The sequence below is a fragment of the Lates calcarifer genome, linkage group LG3 (assembly GCF_001640805.2).
Source record: "Lates calcarifer isolate ASB-BC8 linkage group LG3, TLL_Latcal_v3, whole genome shotgun sequence".
NCBI classification, from domain to species: Eukaryota; Metazoa; Chordata; class Actinopteri; family Centropomidae; genus Lates; species Lates calcarifer.
Window position 1 is genome coordinate 20,128,070 of NC_066835.1, and position 22,909 is coordinate 20,150,978.

Sequence of the window (22,909 nt, forward strand, 5' to 3'; positions counted from 1 at the left end):
GTTTACATCAAACTCCAGAAACAACACAAACACAAAACACACACACACACACACACACACACACACACACACACACACACACACACACACACACACATTCATGAAGTGAGAAGTAACGGGCTGAGTATGACTGTGTCTCCCATGACTGGACTTGCTACTAAGTGACCACCAAAGCTGGTACATTAGATGATTATCTGGTGCTTAATGTAAATTCTTAATAATTCTTTCTTCATGTCTTTGAGGTAAGTGCTTAGATAAAGTGCAGAAACAGCTGGACAGCAGCATCAGTTCTCTCCAGATGTCTTACATGACAAGTTGGACTCATCCAGTGATGCTCTTACAGACTTCACATCTCAAGGTTAAATAAAAACACACACAGTAACATCAGAGGAGTCGTCTTCTAATCCTCTCTGGGATCCTGACAAGAGAGAGGAATAAATGCACGAGTTGAATCGCTGGTTATTCACATGGGACATCAGTAATGTTCATTATGTATGGGATTTATGTTTCTGGCAGTAGCTGAAAGTAAAAACAATCGCATGGTATTTTAGAGGTTAAACTGATGATTCTCAGCCTTTCTGGTCTGTGAGGTGAAAGCAGCTTCAGACATTTCTCTTCTAGATAACTCAGGTGTTTTCAGTTCAGTAACTGTTTGAGGCCCAAAATGTTAGAAAATATACAAAAAAGCAAAAAAATACAAATTTGTGTGACAGAAATTTTTCTTATTTAATTCGCTCAGATTTATCTTGTGACCTTTAGAAAGGCCTCAACGTATTAGTTGGGAACCACAGGACTGAACTACTGACTGTATATTAAGTAATAAAAACTAGCTCCTCCTGTACTGATTTATCAGACAGGAGACATTTCTCTGCAGAATGAGACTTTTTACTTATGATACTTTAAAGTACACTTTGCTGATAAGACCTCAGTACTTTCACATAAGTGGAATTTTGAATGCAGGACTTGTAATAGAGTATTTTTACATTTTGACTTATACAGGACCTGAACTTCTTCAATTATTAATTTCTGGTTGCATGTAGGATGGAAACTGTTTGTTATGTCAGTGTCAGTTATGTGCACAGTGTAGTAGAAATGATTACATAGTACCTGTGATGATGTTAGGATCTGAGTTTTGGCCTGATGACGATGAGTCTGAAGCTGGGAGCAGGAAAATAAGGACAATCATTTAGTTTAAAATGCAGTAATCATATGAGAGACACTGGAAATAAATGATTGATATTGTTCACAAGAAAATCAAATCACAGACTCATTAAATTCTTAACAATGAAAAAACAATAAAATGAATATATTGTATTTTTCATAGGGGTCACTTACTGTTGGTAGGTCCAAACCCTGAAAATCAGATGAGACAAAAAAGTAAATGTTCAAGAATAAATAAGTAAATAAAACAGAATTTATGAGACGACACAAAAGAGACACTTGAATGTTTGGAAGAAATCCTCCATAAATTTCAGATTCTTGCTTTGAATATAAAGACAGAGGAACAACTCTTAACAAATACACTCCATCTGTTGAGGACTTCTACTGTGTTCCTTTGACAGAAAAGCTACTGAACATCAGTTGAACTTGTGTGTTAAATCCATCAGTGAAGTAAAAATGTCCTGTCCTGTAATGACCACCCAAAGTGGAAGTGAAACTGAACAAAACAACAAAGCAAACAAATCAGTTTCAACAACAAACTGTTTAAATCAGAGTTTTAAAGTTCATCTCACCTGAATGACTGACAGGAAAGAAATGAGCAGAAAAACTCCATCGTCTTTGTGCTTCATGAGTCCTGTTGAGTTGATGATGTTGGAGTTGATGATGCACTCGTGTGATAATGGCAGAAATGCAGCCAGAGTGGACATTACAACAAACTGAAATAAAGGTGGTTAAAATAAAAAATCCTGTTACAGACAAGCTGGGCCTCTGACACACTCTGTTGACTTTCCTCTCCTCACTCTGAAGCATATCTATTTTAAGTCTGTGTGCACAAACACAGTGTAAAATGTTCTGTGTTCACAGCAAGAGAAAACACATTTAAATCAGTGGAATACATGACAACATACAGTATACAGATAAACACTGAAATCCTGAATTTTCTTTAGAGTTTTAATAATCTACATCCACAGACACACATTTAAACTTCAGCCAAAAAACACAACAAAAAACCAACAACACACAAATCAGATGTAAATAAAAGCAACAAAAAGGTGAATGTGAAAGCAGCTTCAAGAAAGAGTTGTTGTTATTAAAGTACATACACAGATATTTAATGTTCTTGTTTGAATATCTACACATAACGGACTGGTGTCATTTATTATTAAACAACATTCATGAGTTATGGCCAAAAACATGGTTTGTGAGGTCGCAGCAACCTTTGACTTTTGACCATTAAAATCAGTTCATCTTTGAGTCCACGTGAATGTTTGCACCAAAGTTTGAAGAAATTCCCTCAACATGTTTCTGAGATATCATGTTCACAAGAGTGGGACGAACGGATGGAAGAACAGACAACCTGAAAACACAATGCCTCCGGTCACAGCTGTCACCTCATGGAGGAATAAAAAAAGTGCTTTGGTCTAATTCACAGATCAGACATCATTTCTACATTATTACAGAGATTTAACCACAATAAATGGACATTACACTGTGAATTAATGAATTAATACCAGATTCATTTCACTGGAGTTCACTTCCCTCATCTAATCTTCTTTGATAACCTTTAATTAAAACTTTAGAGTTTACAGTGAATATTAATCCTGCAGTGCAGATATCTGTTACTGATCCAAACTGGAATTAACACCTGGACTCCAAGTGAATTTCCTCAAGGTGATCCTGAGATGTTACACTCAATAAAAATGCTTTGTGAGGTCACAGTGACCTTTGACCTTTGACCTCCAAAGTCTAATCAGTTCATTCTTGAAAACTCACTGTGATCAGTTAGAGGCTGCATCTGGAGGAGTCTGAAGCTACAGAGAGAAACAAAGAGAAACAGTTTCATTTGACATAAAGAGACATGATATGAACAGGACTGAACATGAATGACTGAGTGTTAATGTTCACAAACAAATGATACCACACACACATTGAACAGGGAAACTTACTGTTTGCACGTCTGAAGCCTGAAATACAGATGAGAGGTTAAGTAGTTAATGTTCAAGAATAAATAAAATAAAATCTTCTTGACTTTATGAAAGTTCACATAGAAAATACTTTTACATGTTTTGAAGAAGTTCTTCATAATTTTCACAGATTTCTATTTCAAGTATAGAGTGTTAAATGGTGAATGTAACAGAGAAGTAAAAATGTCTTTATAAAGAGTGAAAACATTGTTGTTCCTCACCATTATTGTTCCTTCTCCAGATGAAGAGTCCAGAGATGCAGAGCAGCAGGAGCAGCAGTCCTACAACAACTCCAATGACAGCAGCAGCAGGAAACTCTGAGGGAGGAACTGGAACCAAAACACAACATTCACACTCTGTCTCTGCCACTGGATGGAGAAGGACATGTTTGATCCACTTTATTAGACAAACAAACAGGTGTGTATTTTCAATCACCACCTGATCTGATCTCAGTCTTACCCCTGTTGGTCCTGATCTCTGCTTGGTCCAGTTTGGTGATGATGTCCTCCTTCACACCAGAGAGCTGAAACACACAGTCGTACCTCCTCCAGTCTTCAGGTGAGACTGATGAAATGTTCAGGTCAGCTCTCATCTGGAAGGTTCCATCATGGTTGGGGAGGATCTCTCCTCGGTCCACGTCCTCATGAAGCTCCTCTCCATCTTTCGTCCAGAACATCATGGCTCTGTCAGGGTAGAAACCTGTAGCGTGGCAGCTGACTGGAGAGGAGGGAGTCTTCTGGAGGAGAGACACTGAGGGACGATCTGGAGAGGGGAGGTGGAGTTGATGAGAATGAGATGGGTAGAGACAATAGAGGTGGAAGGAGCAATGAGGAATGAAGAGAAAGAGAGTGAGAGGAGCAATTAAAATACTCTGACTGCCCAGGAACACTTTCATACACAGTGAATCTCCATGTTGGTTCATATCAGTAGCAGTGTTAGGACTTTGTGACTGAGCCATTCTAACTGCACTGAGGCTCAGTAGTGTTATGAGCCTGCTTACATGCTAACATACCATGATGTTGATGTTTAGTAGGTATAATGACATCTTGGTTCTGTATGTTTGCATGTCAATATTTGCTGATTAACACTAAGCACTAAGTACAGATGAGGCTGATGGGAATGTTGTATCATTTTCATGTTTTTGGTAATAAACTGTTAGAAGTGTATTGTATTGTTACAGCCACAAGTGTGTTTCTTTGTGTTGTGTAGGTGTTCCCTCTCTCTCTTTGCCCTTTCTCTCCACGACCTCTTTCAGCTGTAGGTGCAGTGTCCCCCCAACCCTCTGTTATGCTGAGGAAGCGTTGGCACCGGCAGGCCGTCACTCAGTCGGTGCAGAAGGCCGGAGGGAGACACAGTGTTTACCAGGGAGCCAGCATGTGAACAGTGAGACGTTGCTGAGTGTATCTGAGCTGTGGAGCCACTTTCCTGTCTCTACTGACATGTTTGGATGCTCTTGGTCAGGGCTGAATCAAGTCTTACCACCATGGAAAATGGCCAAATACAACGGGGTCAGAAGAACGTCAGACCGACTGAAGTGATGACAGAGTGGTCATTCAGTCTGAGCAGTTATATGAATATTGTTTTGTTCAGAAAACTACATCAGGTTCTGTGATTCTACCTGTTCTCAGCAGAGAGCTCCTCCCATAATCCAAATACTTCTTCAGCCACTTAGGACAAGGATCAGTGAAGAAATTCTCATAGTATTGTCTTAAAGTTCTGTCTACATCCCATTTCAGTTTGATGTCGACAGCCTGTGGTTTCTGAGTGATCCACGTCAGTGTCCTCGGGTCCAGTGATATGAAATCTTCTCCATCATAACCAAACAGAATAAAACCAATAATCTTTTCAGTCTTTTCATCCCATTCACAGCCACTTATCCTCTGCACGATGTGGGCATCTGAGACAGAGACAGAGAGACAGACTGTCATTAACCATGATGAACAGAGGATATTTCCACATATTCTTGCATTGTGTGCACATCAAACTGTTAGAGACACAGTCACATGTCTGGATCGTGGCTGAGGATTTAAGACTATGAACCTAAAATAAGGCATAAAAAATTAAATAGTACAAACAAAGAAAACAAAAACACAAACACACACACACCCCTGTGTGACACCAGCAGCTGTGGATACAGTCCCAGGTTTGAGTGACCCACATGACTGGCTGTTCTCCAGGAATTCACAGAATCATATTAACTAGGCAAAGAGCGAGGCTGCATAAAAAAGTTCCAGGAAGCCTGAAACCTCGAGGCTTACTGTGTCATGTTGTTTGTTTTAATTTAATAACCAACTAACATGAAAAGAAAAACTGCTCTGTTTTAAGTTGGGTTTTTGTGGTGCTGGGCATCTGGTCCAACTGGTTCTGCTAACACACTCTCCAAGATAAATGAAAGGAATGAAATCTCAGTGCATTGCTACATAGCTAAAACAGGTGTCATGGGAGGATTATTCATGCTGTAAACACAGTGGCAGATAAATACCACTTTGATGCTGCTGGATGCCCCCTGATATAAAAGTAATAAAGGTCAAATGTAACCTCACATACTGTACCTCCACTTTGGTTGAAGAGCTGCTCGAACGTTTTAATGTTGTCTTTGAGAAGACTTGGCTGAACCTCACACTGTCGACCGTAGAACGACAATAGCTGAGGATCATCTTCTAACACTTCTCGTCCCCAGTCCCCTCTCGGTTGTACTTCTGTGTTGGTGTTGCAGTACGCCACCAGAACACCATCAACCTGCACAGCACCCACAAACTCTGGGTAGTTTGGGATTCCAGAGGATGCAGCGAGGAAGAACTGAAGAGTGTGTTTCACTGTGGGAGAAAATGTAGACACACATCATCAAAACACTGAATGAATACAGTTAAAACTTAAAACCAATGACTGATTTGAACGCTGTCGCTCATCTATTAAGTTGAAGTAAAAGTGACACTAAATTCCGCAGTGCAATGCAGAGCCGAGTAGAAAGTTAAGTAAAGAGCTTATTTACAGACGAAACTAACAGTATTTACTTTAACTGTAAAACTTGCGCGTTACGTTACTAATTGAAACAAAAACTAATCGTAGAACTTTAACGCGTTACTTTGTAGATCCTAGGTAAATATTTAAAAGGTGATCTCACCTGGTGATGAAACTTGACAGAAAAGAAGCAACAATAACACATTTTTCATCTTGGTCGTTACAGACGTGAAGGACCGAGCTGATGAAGCTGAGAAACGGTAGTGCTCCTTAGAAATGAACTGCTTCCCGCAGGAGACTGACTCGAATACTGGAATCACACTAGAGACCAAGTAAAAGCTCAAATTAAAGTTTGCTTAAAAGCCTGAGATCAGACGCATGTTGTCAGTCAGTGTAGCACACAACACAGACCAAGAGCAGGCAAAAGACGAAATTATCCAGGAAGACAAACTGTGGTAATTAGTGGAAATGTGAGTAACAGGAAGACAATCTTACTTAAGGGGAGAGGCAAGACTATATACACAGAGACTGATTGGCTAACAACACACAGGTGTTTTTTGTCGTTTAATACTTAAAGATCAAATTTCACATTACATTTGCCTGATGTCAGAGCAAAGTGGGTCTAACAGTAATCTACCAGCAGCTCTGGGACTCCAGAGGATGCAGTGAAGAAAATCTCTGTGTTTCACTGAGATAAAACAGGTTTTAGCACTAACCTGCTCTCTGCAACAAAACATGCATACTTGCATTATGTTTGTAAAGTGAACCATATTAAGATCTGCCAGTGTATATATGCACAGAAATACTCTGTTGGTGATACTGTCAGTGGACACACTCGAATGTTTTCTTACCTGTTCCTGTCAGAGGCTCCTTCTGATCTGCCTGCACTTGTCTACCTGCTCAAGTGTCATTTAACACAAATGTCTGACTGATGAAGTTTAATCTGGTTTTATCTGCTGCATTATTACACAGCAGCAACATTAGGGATCACATAGAAAGGAGGTGATATTAATCACATTTTCTGCACTTGTTTATGACAGGCCTGCTCTGCATGGACCCTACTGAGCTCTACAAGTACTCACTGAGTATCACTCACATCCATCTGTGTGGTACATCAGAGAGCTGAACACACTGCAGCTCAAATAAAACAACAAAAACATCTTCATGACTTTGAATCACATTAGAAAAACACTGGTTATTTCTTCACAGTTGGGGAGGGGCCACAGACTTCAGATAAACTGACCTATCAGATTTAAGAGGAAACATGTCAGCCCATTTTGAGCTGAAAGTTTTACACATAGTATTGCTATCAGTCAAACAAAAACCTATTGTTCAAAAAGTGTGATAAGTTCCTCTTCAAGCCAAAATGTTTCTAACTCTGCTCACAGTTGACACTGATATTGATCTTCTCATGTTACAATACTGAATGCTCAAGTAATATTGATATTACTGCAACACTAGTCCAGATAAGCATTTGGATTTATAAAAACTTATGAAAATGTGGGACTTTATTAAAAAGTGAAACATCAGCACAAAGAGGAGTAATTACATTTAATTTAGACATTCATTTATGAATGAGTATGATGTAAGCAAAAAACAAAAACAAAAACAGAGTAAAATGTGCCAAAAGTTGGGGAAGTATTCCTCGGGAAGCCCAGTGTTCATGTCACTGTAAATGATGTTTGAGCTGTCATTAGGCCCTGATGAGTATCAGGCTGTGTAAATCTACTGGGTCCTCTGACAGGTGACACCGTCCTCTAACACTGTCCCACCTGTCTTAACAGGCAGCTTCATGTGAATACCCGCTCAGTAATACAACCACCATCACTGTGTTACCTATCACCACCAGTTAGCAACCCCTCTGTTATGATAAACTCTTGATGGATTGTGTCACTCGTCCTGTGTTACATGGTTTGAATAATTCATCACAAGAAGTGATTGTGAAAACTGCTTTCAGTATCTCCATGTTTACAGAACCCTGTAGTTCATGGAGTTCTTCTAAAACCATAAAATATCATTCAAAAATGATCAAGATCTTGATGTGTTTAGACATATGGACATTACTTGTAAAACAACCTCTGGACAGTGTGAACAATGATTGGTCAGAGTGTTGTCAGTCTCCCAGTCCAGACGAGACCAAGAATGTATGACACTGTTATTAATCTGACATTGGTAACATTGTGTAAGACAAAAAAAAATTGTGTGGCCTGATTAGCCAAAGCTAACTGATACAAAGGTATCAAAACACTTCCAGCTTGAAATTTACATCGTCTGAAATGTCATTGAGAGATAGCAGTTAAAGGGAAATGTGGAAATCAAGAGACAACATCTGGAAAACGGAGAAAACTCTCAGATAAAGCTGCATGTCTGCTGGGTGGAAAGGCCCAAACCAGTAGTACCTGTTTTCAAAATCAGTCTTTTCCAGACACCAACACTGACTCTGGGCTGATCTTACAGGTAAAGGTTCCCTCTGATGACTCCTCCATGTAGACTCTGCTCCACCACTGAACCACCACTGTGTCAGCTACACCTTCCTGCAGGTCCTCTTCAGTCATATGGGGTCTGGTTTATATGAGGTGACTCACTGAGGGTGTCTGACAGTCTCAGTTCTGGATCCAGTTTGGCAGAGAGCTCAGTGCTGTTTTCAGGAGCTGTAAGATCAGAAACACATTGTTGATCTGCAGTGAACTTTTAGAAACACTTCTGAAACAGTTCTGAAAAAGTTCATCTGAGCAATAATTTGAAATAATTTTAATCAGACAGCAGAAAGTGTGTCATGTCATCTGAAACAGAATAAATGTAAGTTTTACTTACAAGATGGAGGGTGTTTGTCTAAAATCAAAAGAAGAGAAAATATCATTTCACTTACAGTTGTAAATGAAAAAACATCCAGTGAACATGATCCACTCTTCTACACACTTCAACTAAAACTTAAATCCATTCTACCATTCAGTTTTATTATGTAGATAAATTAATCAACTCAGAGACTAAAATCAAAGGACAGAAACTGTCAGTGAGGTAGATAATCTTTCCATTTTCTCTCTCACCTTTTCTCTTTCTGTAAATCACAAATCCAGTGACAGCGATGAGGACGAGAGCAACAACAACCACAGCAACAATAATGAGGACGGTCGTGTTGGTGGGCTTCACTGTTGAACAAAAAACACCAAAAACAAAAACCAACACAAAACAAAATATTAATTCTGATACAGATAAAGCAGAACAGAAGTTCATCCTTCACTTTAATCAGCTGTATATGTGTTGGCTTGTTACTATGAACTAAGACTTGAATTAACAGTGTAATCAATGGCTGTGGCAATTATCTTTGAGGTGTATGTCTATAGAAATATATTAAAGCCTTTACACATTGGATTGGAAAGAAAGACTCTAAATAAATAAACAAATTAAGACAGCCATAAACAGTTACACAGTTTAAAGAAACAAAGCTGGCAAAACTAGTGTACTTAAAAATGATCAAAGTCAAAAGTTCTCTTCAGTTTAACAAAGTAGATACAGCATAATAAAATCAGATTTTGCAGGTTTCAACTCAGGCTATATTCTGTGTTATTCTGAGTACAGTCAGCAGTGGACAGGCAGCTTAGACTTTATATTTGTGTGGTGAAAACAATCTGCTCTGTAAAATGATTTAAAAACAAAAAGGAGCTCATATTAATCTTGTTGCACTAATATGATCTGACCACTGATCCTGTGACAAGGATCTGGAGGACAAAATCTAATATATGGAACAAACCACAGACCTAAAGTCACATTCACCAACCTCTGATCTCAGTCTTACCCCAGTTGGTCCTGATCTCTGCTTTGTCCAGTTTAGTGATGATGTCCCTTGTTGCACCAGAGAGCTGAAACACACAGTCGTACCTCCTCCAGTCTTCAGGTGAGACTGATGAAATGTTCAGGTCAGCTCTCATCTGGAAGGTTCCATCATGGTTGGGGAGGATCTCTCCTCGGTCCACGTCCTCATGAAGCTCCTCTCCATCTTTCCTCCAGAACATCATGGCTCTGTCAGGGTAGAAACCTGTAGCGTGGCAGCTGACTGGAGAGGAGGGAGTCTTCTGGAGGAGAGACACTGAGGGAAGGGCTGGAGAGAGAGAAGGTGGTTAGAGAGAGAGTCAGAGACAATGGAGGTTAGAGAGAGCAACAGAGAATGAAGAGAAAGAGAATTAAAGACACAATCTGCTGAATAACAGTTTCATGCACAGTGAGTCTCCATGCTGATTCATATCAGTAGCAGTGGTAGGAAACTGTGGCTGACCAACCTTAGCTCTATCAACAACATAAGGTGTGGAACATAACAGCAACACTAAGAGTCTACAGCAGCACTGTGAGGCTGAGCAGTGATATGTACTCTGTGCTTAAGTGTTAAACTTAAATACGGTGTAAATATTCAGTCAAACAGGAATCTTAATGATCTAAACTGAGAATCTGAAACTTACTGAACTCACAGTAACTGACTGTCACCAGCTGACTGAAAGTGTCAGAGCACACTGGTCAGGATTAAGTCAAATCTTATCACCACAGAGAGCGGCCAAAAATAAGGTAATGTTAGACTAAGTGGAGTAATGATACAGTGTTATTTCAGTCTGAGCAGGTTGTATGAATATTATTGTGTTCACGAAACTGCATCATTGTGTCATTCTACCTGTTCTCAGCTGAAAGCTCTTCTTATAAGCCAAAGATGTCTTCAGTAACTCAGGGCAGTTCACAGTTAAGAAGTTCTCATGGTGTTCATTTCTTGCTTCTTCAGCATCCCATCTCTGTTTGATGATGTCAGCCTCTGGTTTCAGAGCGATCCATGTCAGTGTCTTCAGGTCCAGTGATAGGAAGTCTTCTCCATCATAACCAAACAGCATGAAACCAGTGACCTCTTCAGTCTCTTCATCCCATTCACAGCCATTTATCCTCTGTAAAATGTGAACACCTGAGACAGAGACAGAGACTGTCATTAACAATGATGTTCTGTGATGTTCTCATAGTCATGATAAAATGATAAAAGACTTTTCTTCATAGTGATGAAACCCATTTTCTATTTTGCTGTTGTGATGTGATGTGCAATGCATGCCAGTTAGATTTCTGTCTGACTTGATCTCTTGAATGACTCTGTAGCTGTGGCTCTTGTTAAAACACTGCACTGACTTTGACAATCTCAAAGACTGGTTCTGCTCCCTTTGCCTCCTTCTACTTAGTTTCATCTCCAAGTGATCAAATGATGAAGTTTCACTATGCTGCTTAGTAGAAAGTTATTACAATTATGTAAATGTGAAAATGGAACCTGGAAAAGCAGCCAGAGGAACACAAAGGACACATCATACTTTATTCACAGACCCTCAACTTACCTGTTTGTTTTCCACCATTATCATTTATCTGTGTCCCCATTGGTGTTGACCAAAATGATAATAATAAATTATGTGTAACTGAAACACAAATATGCTGACACTGACAAGACAATGAGGACAAAAACTGACAATGACAAAGGTGTATGACAACCTCCCTTACTATCATAAAGGAAAATAATTAACTAAATGTAGAAATAAATAAATTGTCACATTTATTTAATTGTAACTGTCACTTATTTAGGTCTAGTTAACTTTTTTATTAAGCAAGGTCATTTATTTATTTCCTGTGTCATTTCTGGGTCTCTGTTCTTTAACTAAGATGCAGAACAGTATAGCAGTAAAAAGTTTCACATACTGTACCTTCACTTTGGTTCAGATGCTGCATCACACTAGAAATCCAAACTTTGAAGGTTTTAGGCCGACTCTCTCTCGAACACTCTCTAGTGTGCCATTCCAGGACTTTAGTGTTATTATCTAAATAGTTTTTCACCCAGTCCTGTTTTATTTCCACTGTCTTTGAGTTGCTGTCGCAGTAACCCGCCAGAATTTCATCAACATGTACAGCAGCCATAAAGTCTGGGAAATCTGGGATTCCAGAAGCTGTAGTGAAGAAATACTTCAGGGAGTGTTTGACTGTGGAACAAAATACACACATACATCATTAGAAATATACACACAATATACATACATACATCATTAGAGATATCATGTGTTCAGTAAGATTCAGTTCAAACTTAGTCTTATTGAGTCGAAGTGAAACTGAAACTATGGAATGTGTTGCAGGAAAAGCAAAGCCGAGTAGAAAGTGAACAAAAGAGTTAATAAATATTTAAACTGTGAATCTTACCTGATGAAGAAACGTGACAGAAAAGAAGCAACAAAAATAATTTTTTCATCTTGTTTTGATAAGAACGGACGGGTTAAAGACGGAGCTGCTTCTGTTCTCCAATACTTTTTCCTAATGGAAATAAAAAGGTGGAGCTCGGTCCAGATCCACTTCGTCTCGTCTGAAAAGGGAACGAGGACAATCACATGACATCCTGTAAAATCCAACTGATGGAACCAGAATCTGTCCAGTTAAATCAAAATCAAAGTTTCGCAGTTTGTGGAGAGAAGCTGCCACCGCCCGTAGAGTTACTGATCCTACAACAACAGCCGATAAAAAAATGTGATGAGAAAATCTCTCACTTGTCCTCTTTTTGAAAACTGTGACTCCAAACACACAAATATATCTGTTTATACCGTTTACTAAGACTGAGGAACAGATCAGTTTCAGTGGAAAAACACGTCCCTGAATCAGGCATGATTCCAGACCTTCCTCCTCAGACTATTAACAACATGTTGAGGCCTTTGTTTGTTCTGTGGTTGTTTGTGGTTCCTGCCTCTGATTGGTCCAGCAGCTGAGACGCTGCCCATTCTCCACCCTGGTCCTGGTCTCTCCCAGAGCTGGAAGAACACCAAGTCCTGTAAATCAGTCACTGCACCCCAGTGTTTTTCTTAACCTGATTTGTCAGCAAATATCAGACAGAAATGAGTGCTCTAAAACTTTACTGATTTTATTTTAGAACAACACCTGCTGAAGAAATCCTTCTTAAGTAGCAGGTGTGACTGAGGGTGTTGAGGCAGATGTGGAGTCTGGAGGAAAACGAGTGACCAACGCCACCTGGAGAATTTCTACAAATAACTAGGACATAGTACACAGAGTGTCATATGGCTCAGACTGTGAAACATGATGTGTGATGTTGGACCATATAAAGATCAGCTGAATGCTTTTTAGTGTGTTGTGTAGTTTAATGTGACCCAGTCTCATTCTGTTCAACATTCCCTCTTTATCTTGTTCAGATTTATTTTGATTCTGTGGAACGCTGCTTATTATTTTCCTCCTGATTCATCCTGATAGTACCTGATGAAACTTGTTGAGTCCGTCCATGTCCTCATTTTCCTTCAGACACACATGAACAGTGCTCTCTCACATAAAGTGAAAATGTTGATATTATCTCAGTTTGTCTTTTCTCAGCTCTCTGCTGCTCTAGTTAAACACTTATCATTCAGTGGTTTAATCTAAAATGTCCTGTATTCACAGGTAGATAAACACATTGAAATCAGTGTAATACACAGCAACATACAGTATACAAATAAGCACTGAAATATTTTTTCTTTAGACTTCTGATCATCCACATTAACAGACACATGATTTAACTTTAATAAAAAAAATAAATAAATAAAATCAGATTCTAAAACAAATGATTGTAAATAAATGCAACAAAAATAAAGTGAATATAACGGCAGCTCAGAGAAAATGTTCTCTGAAACAAAGTGCACAGTTATTGAAATACATACACAGATATTTAATACACTGGGTTAAAGACTACACATTAAAACCTGACTGGTGTAATTCATTATCAAACAACATTCGTATAAAAAACTAGAAATACTGCCTGGAGGTTATATGCTTCTACTACTGGTTCTATAGCAGTTAACTAGTGTGGCCAAAAACATGGTCTGTGAGGTCACAGTGACCTTTGACCTTTGACCACCAAGACATTCTCTGAATACATTCATGAGATACAGAATTCAACATAATGGGACAAATGGATCAATAGAAGGACGAACGGACAACATGATGCCTCTGTGCCAAAAAAAGAAGAATGAAAATGCCTTGGTCGAATTCACAGATCAGAGATCATTTCTAAATTATTTAAAATGAAATTAAATTATTACTACATTTGGGCCACAGCACCATCAGGAGAACTGACATTATTACTGACACATTCAACCACAATACAGGGATATTTACACTGTGAATTAATGCCAGAGTAATTGAATTAGAATTCACTTTCCTCATCTAATCTTCTTTGGTAAACTGTTATGACAAATATACAAATGGACAAGTTAAGAGAGTTTATAGTTAATGTTGGAGTGAACTGGTCCAAACTAGAATTAACAGGCCAGTAAGCTGGTAGTATGCAATTGTTCAGCAGCTCTTCGCTCTCTAGTTTGGTGTTTACAGGTGTGTAGGCCTATGTTATATTTGCTCATATTATATTTGTTGTTGAGTTTTGTCAAGCAAAGTATGTGTATAGTTGTCACGACTTGATAAACATCAGATTACAGCACAGAACAAGGATACACAGTATACTGGGGGATTTCTGGGATTTTCATGGATTGTTGTGGGGTGGGTGGGGGGCGGGGCTACTGGCTAGACTAAAGAAGCAGCCAGCGTGGCAGCTGACTGGAGAGGAGGGAGTCTTCTGGAGGAGAGACACTGAGGGACGCTCTGGAGGGAGAGAGGGAGAGAGAACGGTGTGTAAATCTGACTTTAAACATAGTTTCATCAAGTTGAAGTAAAAGTGAAACTACATCATGCAGGAGTCTGGCACAGGAGTAAAATGCAGAGCCGAGTGTAAAGTGAATTAAAGGCTTAAATTAACATCTAAAATTAGAATCTTACCTTCTGATGAAACGTGACAGAAAAGAAGCAACAAAAATACATTTTTTAAATTTTGTTCTGATAACGACGTATGGGTAAAGGACTGAGCTGATTCAGCTGCTGTCCAGTACTTTTTCCTAGTGGATACAGAGAGGTACGGCTTGGTTCAGATTCATTGAACCTCAGGAGGGTCTGTGTTATACATGGCAAAATCCAATGAATGAAACCAAAATCGGTCCAATTTAACTGAAAGACGTTTTACAGTCTGTACACACAGACTGTGAAGGCTGACATGTGATATTAAACTAGAATTAACACCTTGAGTCCAAGTGAACATTTGTGCAAGAAATTTCATCAAGGTGATCTTGAGATGTCACATTCAAGGAGCCAAAAACATGTTTTGTGAGGTTAACGTGACCTTGACCTTTGACCTTTGACCACCAAATGCTAATCAATTCATCTCTGAGTGCAAATGAATGTTTCTTCTGAATTTAAAGGAATTCCTTTGAGGTGTTCCAGAGATACTACATTCATGAGGCCAAAAAACTTCCTGTCATTTACTGTATATCTGCTCAGTGTAGTTGATATGATGCAGGACTCACTGTGATCAGTTAGAGGCTTTGCCTGGTGGAGGTGAAGAGTCTGAAGCTACAGAGAGAAACAAAGAGAAACAGTTTCATTTGACATAAAGAGACATGATATGAACAGGACTGAACATGAATGACTGAGTGTTAATGTTCACAAACAAATGTTACCACACACACATTGAACAGGGGAAACTTACTGTTTGCAGGTCTGAAGCCTGAAATACAGATGAGAGGTTACAGTAGTTAATGTTCAAGAATAAATAAATAAATAAAAAGAAGAGTTTATAAAAAAAAAACACTTTGCATGTTTTGAAAAGTCCCTCATAAATTTCACAGATTTCTGCTTCAAATATAAAGGTAGAGGAACAACTCTTAACAAATACACTCCATAAAACCTGCATGTTAAATCCATCAGTGGAGAAATCATGTCTTTATAAAGAGTGAAAACATTGTTGTTCCTCACCATTATTGTTCCTTCTCCAGATGAAGAGTCCAGAGATGCAGAGCAGCAGGAGCAGCAGTCCTACAACAACTCCAATGACAGCAGCAGCAGGAAACTCTGAGGGAGGAACTGGAACCAAAACACAACATTCACACTCTGTCTCTGCCACTGGATGGAGAAGGACATGTTTAATCTACTTTATTAGACAAACAAACAGGTGTGTATTTTCAATCACCACCTGATCTGATCTCAGTCTTACCCCTGTTGGTCCTGATCTCTGCTTTGTCCAGTTTGGTGATGATGTCCTCCTTCACACCAGAGAGCTGAAACACACAGTCGTACCTCCTCCAGTCTTCAGGTGAGACTGATGAAATGTTCAGGTCAGCTCTCATCTGGAAGGTTCCATCATGGTTGGGGAGGATCTCTCCTCGGTCCACGTCCTCATGAAGCTCCTCTCCATCTTTCCTCCAGAACATCATGGCTCTGTCAGGGTAGAAACCTGTAGCGTGGCAGCTGACTGGAGAGGAGGGAGTTTTCTGGAGGAGAGACACTGAGGGACGATCTGGAGGGAGAGAGAGAGAAAGAGAGAGAGAGAGAAAGAGAAGAGAAGAGGACACAAACTAAATGATGGAGAATAGACTTCATGACAGAAACTAGACTGAAAGAATTAAAGTTCCTTCTCACTGATGTTTTCCACAGATCTAAATGCAGATGACACTTTAGTCTCTGTTCCTATTGAAACACCTGCCAGTTGAGCAGTCGTTGAGACTGACCCTCCTGCCATCTGTGTCCCAACAATGAAAACTCTTTCAAAGTCATGTAGAACTTTTGCTATTTCCAATCTGATAAAAATCTGAATCAGCTGGGTATGTTCAGAGTTTTTATGCCACAGAGACTGATCAGATGTTAACAGCTTAACTGTGTGTTTCTTCACTTGTTAATAATTCAGGTTTTCCTTCAACATTTCATCCATCTGTATGTTCTGTATGTATATACTTACTGTAAGTGAACTAAAGACTCAACAGATGAGGCTCACAACATGTAACTAACTTTTCTTTCAGGTAAAAGCACTTCATGTACAGACCCAGACATTCACCTTAAAAACATATGACAGGACAACATAATAACCCCTTTGCTACACAACCACCAAGACCCACTGACTGGAGTGCTAACACAATGCTAATTCAGTCTCACTAGTCTGCATGAATATTGTTATGCTTGTGAAACTACATCATCGTGTGATTCTACCTGTTCTCAGAAGAGAGCTCTTCCTATAGTCGATACTCTTCTTCAGCCACTCAGGACAAAACTGAGTTAAAAGATTCTCATATCTTTTTATTCCAGCTTTGTCAGCATCCCATCTCTGTTTGATGGCGACAGCCTCTGGTTTCAGAGCGATCCACGTCAGTGTCTTCAGGTCCAGTGATATGAAATCTTCTCCATCATAACCATACTGCAAAATACCATTAACCTCTCCAGTCTCTTCAAACAATTCACAGCCTTGTATCCTCTGTAAAATGTGAACACCTGCAACAGAGACAGAGACTGTAATGTGAGTGATGAAACCCAATTTCTGTTTTACTGTTTAAAAGTTAGAAAGGTATTTATTGTTCTGTACATTCCTGGATTATTGCCACTGGCAGTACACCAAGACACTTTGTCTTCTTGTGTTCTGTGCACATCAAACTGTTACATATACAAAGTCACACCTATCTGGATTGGTCCATGGCTTAGGGTTTAAGATGCTGAATGAATCAAAAGTCTCAGGTCTGAGTGACCAGAATATCTGGCAGTTACTCAGGAATTCACAGAATCATAGTCGTTATATAACTACTGTTGTATTACCAACTGGACAAAGAGGGAAGCTACAACTCCAGAGACCTGAAACCTAAAGACTTACTGTGTCATGTTGTTTGTACTAATCTGATTACAACCTAACATGATAAGGAAAACAATGCTTTATTACACCTTGGGTTTTTACTTTCATGGCTCTGGACATCTGGTTCTACTGGATTCAAAATAAATGAAAGAATCAAATCTTAAAACCTTTCCAACTTTCACAAAATAAATTTCCTAATAAAGAGATAATCCCACCTTCTCTCTCACAACATGCTGGATATTGGATAGTGTCGCAATTCTGAGTGTCAAAGTTGTTGGAGCTGGTTGAGACACCAGGGTCCAAGTTCATCACAGACAGGTTTGTTGAAACATGAATAAATGAATGAAAAGCAGATAACAAGCTCCACTAAGGTGCTGCTGCAGCAGGGTGGAGAACAGAGCGCTGAACAAAGGACCTGCCTATGTAGGCTCAGTCCACAAGTCAGCACAGGTGTTAGTTAAGTTAACATACAGCTGCTTGTTAACTAACCTGAAAACTATTTAAACACTGTTTAGCTTGGCAGGTGAACTTTATATACTGTATAACTTCATAAATACAATGAAATCAATCAGTTACACTGTGCATGGACCCTCAAGTCACTTCTGCTACCAATTGGTGTGGATTAAAAGAAAGTAATAAGGGACGTGTAATTGACAGTCTAATAAATAATGCATGTAAATGCTGATAGTTGAATGGATTGCTGAAACAATGCAGAAAATGGCTGAAATTGTTGAAATGCAGGAGGAAAGCAAAGGAAAAGGCAAAATGAATTGCTGAAGCAATGCTTAAAATAGCAGAAAATAATGGAAAAAACAGCTAAATGTAAATATTACCCTCCTGACCTAGGGGTGTCAGGGAGGAATGTGGTCCTCAACCCCGCTGCCGTGGTCTGAACGTATAGACAAAGAGGCAGACAACTTTAGCGTTCACAAGCGTTAAACTGCAGGATTTATTCCTTTAATCTTAACTGAATTTTAGTTCCTTTATAACATCTTTTAACCCTTTTCCATAAACAACGTAAAAAAATGAAAACAATAGCTGAAACTTCCATTCAAATGAGAGCTAAAATATTTTTAGAAAGTACAAATAGTAAGGTCAAATAAAAGCAAAAGTGTCCCGAACATTTTGATAATTGAATGGTTTCTGTAGCAGAAAGTATGAAGGAGTAGTTATAACATAAAAAAGAATAGAAAAAAACAGCTAAATGGAGAATCAAAATTTGGAAGTTAAAATGTAGATGAGGTAGAAACAGTTTAAAGATAAAATCAGCTGCTCAGGGTTTGGGTCAAAGAAAAAAATAGAGAGAAAGAGGTTTGAAGCGTCAAACACTGCTTAAAGATAATTTACTGATTAGTGATCTCTGATTAAGAGGAATCCATGTGTCTTGGATGAGGTGTGGAGATGGTTTATAGCAGGATTTTTGACAGAAACGTAAGTCAAGAGTTCGATAAACAGCACAGACATCAGAGATCAGCTGATCACAATCACCTGTTATTATGGTAACTGTAACTGGTGAGTCTCTGCATAGTCAGATTTTGCTCTGTGGACCTCTTGAACTCCTCATATAAATTCAAAAACTGTAAAGAGATCATAAATGATCAGAATCATAGAATAATAGCTGAACTTATTGCAAAGCTTAATTTAAGTTTCTAGCTGAAAGTTTGCTGAACTAGAAAGGTTTGAACATTCCATCAATTCATTCGAATGGGAAAGCTGAATATTTTAAAATGTATAAATAGTAGGAAAAAAAAAAGACATTTTAATAAATCATTTTTAAAAATCAAGGTAATTTCTGTTTATTTCCTGTGTCACTCTTGCGCCTCCACACTGTAGAGGGTCACTTTACTAAGATGCAGAGCGGTTGAACAGTAAAAAGCTAAATATGACATATCTCATACTGTACCTTCTCTCTGGTTGAGGACCTGCATCAACAAAAAAATCCTGTCTTTGAAGGACGTAGGCAGAACCTCCGAACACTCTGCAGCGAACCACTTCAGGTCCTCGGGGTTCTTATCAAAAAAGTTTTTCGCCCAGTCCAGTTTTATGTCTGGTTTCTGTGTGTTGGTGTCACAGTAACCCACATGAACATCATCGACCACAAGAGAGATCATTAACTCTGGGAGAGTTAATGATCCAGACGTTGCAGTGACGAAAAACTTCAGGGAGTGTTTGACTGTGGGACAAACAAGGTGTTCAGTATAAATACCACTTCACCATAACACTCATCATAAATATGATTTATTCAGTAGGATTCAGTTAAAACTCAGAGTCTTATCAAGTCGAAATAAAAATGAAACTAAATCATGCAGCAGTGTGACACAGGAGTAAAATGCAGAGCCACATAAAAAGTGAAGTAAAGAGTTAAATAATTTAAAATGTGAATCTTACCTGGTGATGAAACGTGACAGAAAAGAAGCAACAATAATAATGTTTTCATCTTGTTTTGATGAAGACGGACGGATAAAGAACCGAGCTGATTCAGTTGTTGTTTTCTGTCCCGTGTCTTTTCTCCAAGTGGCTGGAAAAAGGTGGAGCTCGTTGGAAATGAACTGTGTATCGAGAACAGGCGGGTGTTGGCAGCAAGATGCATATGGAGCAAGAACAGAAATTAAAATGCTGACACTACAAATAAAATCTGAAGAGAAAAAGGAAACATTGGCATTTGTATTGTAAAAGTTAACATTGAAATTCTTTAATTGTCTTTTAAAATAATCAGCGTGAGGTGTCAAAATGGATGAAATTATCTCTGGAACATGTAAGTTTTTACATATTGTTTATTATATTTAGTTACATTATACCATTTATTTTGTTATCTCTGCATTGTTGTGCATTTCTGCCTGGTTTTTGTTTATTTCCATTCCATTATATTCTCATGTTAATACCTTGAGGATGATACATAAGACAGAAACAGTGGATGAATAAATGACTTGAGTTGAATACTGTCAGCTATGATTATTTTATTTATTTAACTATTGTTAGTAGATGAGCAGTGATGGTGGTCTCCACTTTTTAAATGTTTGGCTTTTTCTTAAGTCCAGATATTCACCTGTGATTGTTGCTGCAGCAATATGAGTTTAATTCACACAGAGGAGTTAAATGAGAAGATTAATATCAGTATCGACTCAGCAGAGCTGGAGGTAGGAAGAAATGTGCAACTAGTGTTTTTTCTGCTCAGAACGAGGTCACAGATGTGTCTTAAAGCTGGCAGGTCAGTTAAGTTGAACTCTCCTCAACTATGAAGGCACTTCCTGTGTTTTCTGATATAATATCATGTGCTGCAAAAGTGTAACTCTGCAGTGTGTTCAGCTCTGACATTCCAAACAAATGGACCCAAGTGGACTGCAATGTGGATAAATAAAGTGTAATTACCAATGAAACTAAATGTTGTGTATGCTGCCTGTGATCGCTGCACATCTGACATTCATTAAGGAAACAGAAACAGAAAGAAGCTACTTTTGAACAACGTTCAAAATTACTATTTTATCAACACTATCATTGAGGACAGGCATTTAAAACTCCTCAAATATTATAATTTGTTCTTTTCCAGTAGAGACAAGAATGAAGACAGGCCTAAAAAAGAAAATAACATTTTAGGAATGTTAGGAGCACAAGTCTATGGAGAGCCGCTACGTCAGAACCAAACCAAAATATTTTACCCTAAATCCCCCTCCCATCCTCTCCTCACCAGACTGTTTGTACTGTTGTAGGCACATACTGTGAAATGAGCGACAGAGTTAGGAATTTCAGTTCATCAAACACTAAAGTCCTTTAACTCCCACCCCCCTCAGAGACTTGAGTGACATTGGCGTGAACACTTCTGGTCCGGTGAGGAAGTAGCTTGGTCCTTTACCCAAACGTCTTCATCAAAACAAAATGAAAATGATTTTCATTTTGTAATAATGACTTTGGAAAACAAAAACCTGGTCTCTGTTGTCTCTCTGTCTCAGGTGTGCACATTTTTCAAATGATGAATGGGATGAAGACACTGGAGAGGTTATGGTTTCATGCAATATGGTTATGATGGAGAAGATTTCCTATCACTGGACCTGAAGACAGAGACATGGATCGCTCTGAAACCACAGGCTGTCATCACCAAACTGAAATGGGATGCTGAAAAGGCGAGAATAATATGGCACGAGAACTTCTGCTCATATTTGTCCTGAGTGGTTGAAGACATATTTGGAGCATGGGAGGAGTTTCTTTCAGGTAAATCACTCCATGTACAGACCCATACATTAATCTTATCGCAGTACCACATAATAACACAGTCTGTATATAATCCGAGACAGTAACTACACCACCACTAAAGAAACTCAGTACAGCCAGGGTAGAAGGACTCACCAGATTTCATGGTTGACACCAAATCAGTCAAACACAGCGCTGATATTTAGACAGCAATCTTTCTGTTCCAACAATGAAAATCTGAAACTTAATGAACTCACACTAACTGTCCACCTGCTGACTGAAAGAGTCAGAGCATCCAGAAATGTCAGTTTCTTCTGAATCAAAGCTTACTGCCACAGAAAATTTAAAATCTGTCAATGTAGCATCAGTTTTAAATAACTACATTTTACTTGAGCATTCGATATCCACAAAGAAGTTGGATGAGAAAGTTAATATCAACACCCAGCAGGGTTAGTGACCAGATAAATTTAGCTTAGCATGAAAACTGGAAGTAGGGAGAAAACAGCAAACCACTCGTTCTGTTAAAGGCGCTTTCTAACAACTTCAAAGCTGTGGCTGACATTATATTACATACATTACATTGTGGGTAAAAAATATAAAACCAGGAATGGGGAAAAAACCAACAAACATTTATTAAGAAAAATTCCCCTGTCAGTCAGGGAATTTTTAAACAGCCAGCACTGTGTTCATAAGCCTCTCTGGCATCAAGGTCACATCATATCTTCCACTTGTAAACAGGTGTCAAAAAGGTTAGAAGGTTAGAAAAGGTTGTGGCAGTGTTTCACTTCAGAATCTGAGTTTACAGGTGCTGCTGCCCTCTAGTGGAAAGTTACTGAAACATTACTCTTCCTTTTTAATAAGCACAATAAACACTGTGTGTGTGTGTGTGAACTCCTCATAATCTGACATTAAAAACAAACACATGAAAACCACTCAGTATGAAAGA

At 38.8% G+C, this 22,909-nt stretch overlaps 2 protein-coding genes across 2 annotated transcripts; both read right to left on the reverse strand.

Moving 5' to 3' along the window:
- Positions 1–2,558: 2,558 nt before the first annotated feature.
- On the reverse strand, positions 2,559–12,805 carry LOC108886944 (uncharacterized). The gene is made up of 14 exons (XM_018682097.2): positions 12,288–12,805; positions 11,801–12,073; positions 10,747–11,025; positions 9,883–10,185; positions 9,134–9,235; positions 8,901–8,918; positions 8,635–8,737; positions 6,250–6,425; positions 5,678–5,941; positions 4,744–5,022; positions 3,585–3,887; positions 3,347–3,454; positions 3,108–3,125; positions 2,559–2,972 (listed from the first exon to the last, which is right to left on the reverse strand). The coding sequence occupies exons 1-14, from the start codon at positions 12,334–12,336 to the stop codon at positions 2,944–2,946; spliced, it is 2,304 nt and encodes a 767-aa protein (XP_018537613.2). The 5' UTR covers positions 12,337–12,805; the 3' UTR covers positions 2,559–2,943.
- A 608-nt stretch (positions 12,806–13,413) lies between these two features.
- Positions 13,414–20,298, reverse strand: LOC127140857 (major histocompatibility complex class I-related gene protein-like). The gene is made up of 8 exons (XM_051068733.1): positions 20,167–20,298; positions 19,682–19,951; positions 17,148–17,426; positions 16,159–16,461; positions 15,921–16,028; positions 15,655–15,672; positions 15,473–15,518; positions 13,414–14,717 (listed from the first exon to the last, which is right to left on the reverse strand). The coding sequence occupies exons 1-7, from the start codon at positions 20,213–20,215 to the stop codon at positions 15,478–15,480; spliced, it is 1,068 nt and encodes a 355-aa protein (XP_050924690.1). The 5' UTR covers positions 20,216–20,298; the 3' UTR covers positions 13,414–14,717; positions 15,473–15,477.
- Positions 20,299–22,909: the final 2,611 nt, after the last annotated feature.